Source organism: Oncorhynchus mykiss, chromosome 13, assembly GCF_013265735.2.
Source record: "Oncorhynchus mykiss isolate Arlee chromosome 13, USDA_OmykA_1.1, whole genome shotgun sequence".
In the NCBI taxonomy this organism is placed as follows: domain Eukaryota; kingdom Metazoa; phylum Chordata; class Actinopteri; order Salmoniformes; family Salmonidae; genus Oncorhynchus; species Oncorhynchus mykiss.
Genome location: NC_048577.1, coordinates 51,422,374 through 51,425,721, shown reverse-complemented (window position 1 = coordinate 51,425,721; position 3,348 = coordinate 51,422,374). Strand labels below are relative to the sequence as shown.

Here is a 3,348-nt window from a genome sequence, read left to right as displayed (position 1 = left end):
AGGCTATACCATCTGTCTGTCTGATTGTGATCTGTAATAGTTGTTGTTTTTCCACCATAAGCTGCTGTTTTCCTTGTAGCTGCTGTTGTAGTGGATTGCTAAATCCTTTAGAAACAGGATTACAGAGTCAGAAAATTCTACTGGACATTATTATAGCTGATTGTTGAAATCATGATGGACAGTTGGACACTGAGTGGTGGTGGGTGCACCCTCGCTCTGTCCCCTCAATACTGCTGCTGGATTAAATGATCTAACCTTTTATGTTTCTGGGTCAAAAAGGCTGTGTCCATCTGGTCAAAAGCAACAACAACATTTTTTTTAAAGGAGGTGGGGGCCAGTGGGATTTGAATTCGGTCTAAGTTAGCCAAAATGTTAACATTTTTACATTGCTTTGTGCATTTGTTCATTCAGTCATTCATGTAGGCTACTCTGATTCCATGTGATCTCCAACCTTGTGAGAGCAGCAAGTCTTCAGGTACCCTTTATCATCTTTCTAAATGTGTCATTTTATTTATCAACATAATGCAGCAATTGTGTAATAAATTAGATTTGGTATACTAGTCTTTAATTTTCAATGTACAGTAATAAATTGTATGGGGGCACATGTTTTTCTGTACAAAAGACCACAAGGTGGCAATAGGTGGCCTACATGCCATTATTAAGCAGTCAGGTGAGCAGTTGGGTGTAATCACATTATACTAAGGCTGCAGACAAAGTCCAAATCAGATATTTTTTTCCACCAATTGGCCGATCAGATCAGCTCTGATAAGGATCTGTGAAAAGATCTGATGGGATTGGTCAAACGAGTAATAGTGGAAAAAAGATCAGAATATGGCTTCCTGTGTAAACACAGCTTTAGAGGCTTTTGTCTGTCATTACTGTTTTAATTTATAGAAACAATCTGGATGTGAATAGATTTCTGCCATTATGTTCTTTAGAAATGAGGGAGAGAAGCACGTAATGAGTCATGTTGTCCAGAATGTCATTCCACAGGTGAACAGACATTAGTGTGCCATGTTTGGCGTCTCTGCATATTGGACTGATGACCAATATCTAGAAAATCAGAACCATCATGGCTCCTTTCTACAATGTATGTCACACATGTCCTACCTCCTTTACAGTATTAATATGGCTGGTGTCATGTCAGTATCCCGTCTACCCAGCCCTCCCTCACCTGTCTACGGCTACCACGCCCCACCTCTCTGTGCTGTGCCCTGTGCTGTGACACAGGACAATTTGAATAGAGGCGAGCTTCCTCACCTGTCTCACCTTACCTCTTCAAACAAACGGCTCCGTTTGAAACTTTACCCCAACCGAATTCACCGAATTCCACCAGGAAACCAACCGCAAATGATAGTTAGAAAAGAAAAGGTGGTCTAAACAAAGTATTTGTTAGGCCTATCTCCAAGCCAATTTAGAGACATGGAGCCAACGTATCGCGGTCTAGGTCGCTGTTCCTGCGCCTTTTGGTTGGCAGTGTCTTTCGACATATTCGGTCTGCTTGTTCTTTTGATCGGTGTTTTTGCGGACATATTCTTCTATGACTTTTTAATCTACGCCGGGGCCATCATCATCTTCCTCAGCCTCGTCTGGTGGGTGTTCTGGTACACGGGCAACATCGAGGTCCCCCCGGAGGAGCTGGAGGATGACGTCGGGCTCTTGAAGAAGGAGCGGGGCATCGCAGGTGCGGTGAGGCGGTTATCCAGCCGTCTCTCCAACAGTGTCAGGAACTCTCTGCGGCGGAATGGAGGCCCCCCCCGCGGGGTCGCGAGAAAGGCAGGGACCGGGCTGTCTACGACGCACATGAGGGATGCCCAACAGCAACCGAAGCCCCCGCCTGTCGTATTGACGATGGGGCCGCTTGATGAGGACATGCACACGGTGTCTGCATCCGTGGACACAGACATACCTGTCCCGTACACAGCTACAGAGACCTCGGCCATATGATGCGCAATGCGCACAAGGTTAGCCTAATATTTCCAATCGGTCATTAAGCCATTTAGGCTATAGCCTAGGGATACATTTTGTTATTGGATAGGCCTAATTTTTATTAAACATGTGCATAGATTATAGGTTTTATGGGCCAACTTCATTCTAGGCTATTGTTTTTGATGATAATAGCCCACAACTTTGATCCACAATTCAGCAGGCTATAATGTTCCTTATAATTAAATTAAATGACAATGTGTTTCAGTGAATGAGGAAAGAAACTGTGTGATCTAATGGAAACGGACGTCCTTTATCTTTCTGTTAACCATTAACGTCATTGAATGGCAGTGCACGCCTAAAGAGAAGCCCTCCTCAAACAATAAAACCGTTTCTGAGAGGGCGAAGTAGAGCTGCTGCTACATGAAACAAAGAAACGTAGGTTGACCATGAATTGTCTATCTTAGGAGTTAGGACACATTTTTGACATCGATCTAAACTGATGTAAGCTACAGTATGACTGTATGTTGCAACTATGACATCATGAGGTAACCATATATTTTGTCCACCAGAAGTTAGAGGCTTGGCAGCACTGAACCCCAGAAGGACATTTCACTTGTCCATCGCACAATGTTTACAAGCACATTTCGCTTTTAATATTGTCCTATGGCCTTTTTTCTTTGAAACATTTCGTTTTTAAAATCAAATTATGCTCCTCAGTGAGGACTTTTTGTTTGTTTTATGTTAATTTTGTGAATACTTTGTGGATAATTGATGCAATACTTTGATAATACAGAGATTTTTTCTAGCAAATATGTCAGACTTTCACTTTTAGGGCTAAGTGCTACTGAGAAGGTGCTTGTTGTGAACTTGACCTGGCACCTGTATTCTACATCCCCGTCCACAGTGGTGATAAGCAATATAGCACATTAACGACCTTTGTACCCTATGGATTTCCCTACCTTTATTTATACAGACATTACTTTTGTATGTCCATATTACTGCCTCATCATGCTTTATGAACCTTTTACCTGTTTGTATTTCCAACTGACAGTTCTCAGATTTTTGCCAAACACAGTACCTACACATGGACTAGAATAACATATGAGTGTTACTGTGTGGAATGACAACACTTTGATTATCTACAGTAGGCTAGCTTTGACCTTGACACCTTGTTACTCCACACAATAAAGTATGGGAGCGGTGTACTGTACTATGTTTTTGAGCTTCAGTCAGTCCTTTTATCACATTGACAGTGATTATATGAGGAACTGCAAAGTTTTTTTAATGGCTGAGAGGTACTACAGCTGTAGGATCTTAATTTGATCACCTGGTTGCAGGATAATTTTCCTTGTTTAAGAAGGCTTCTTAAGTTTGTAATTTCCACTTTGAAATGTTAAGCTTGTCCATTAATTATAATCC

At 41.9% G+C, this 3,348-nt stretch overlaps 1 protein-coding gene across 1 annotated transcript; it reads left to right on the top strand.

Moving 5' to 3' along the window:
* Positions 1-1,148: 1,148 nt before the first annotated feature.
* LOC110486740 (transmembrane protein 238-like) lies at positions 1,149-3,132 on the top strand. The gene has a single exon (XM_021558563.2). It carries the CDS (start codon positions 1,423-1,425, stop codon positions 1,945-1,947), a length of 525 nt encoding a protein of 174 aa, XP_021414238.2. The 5' UTR covers positions 1,149-1,422; the 3' UTR covers positions 1,948-3,132.
* Positions 3,133-3,348: the final 216 nt, after the last annotated feature.

Excerpts from the sequence above, each read along its gene's own strand:
- LOC110486740 (XM_021558563.2), top strand. The coding sequence starts at position 1,423 with ATGGAGCCAACGTATCGCGGTCTAGGTCGCTGTTCCTGCGCCTTTTGG.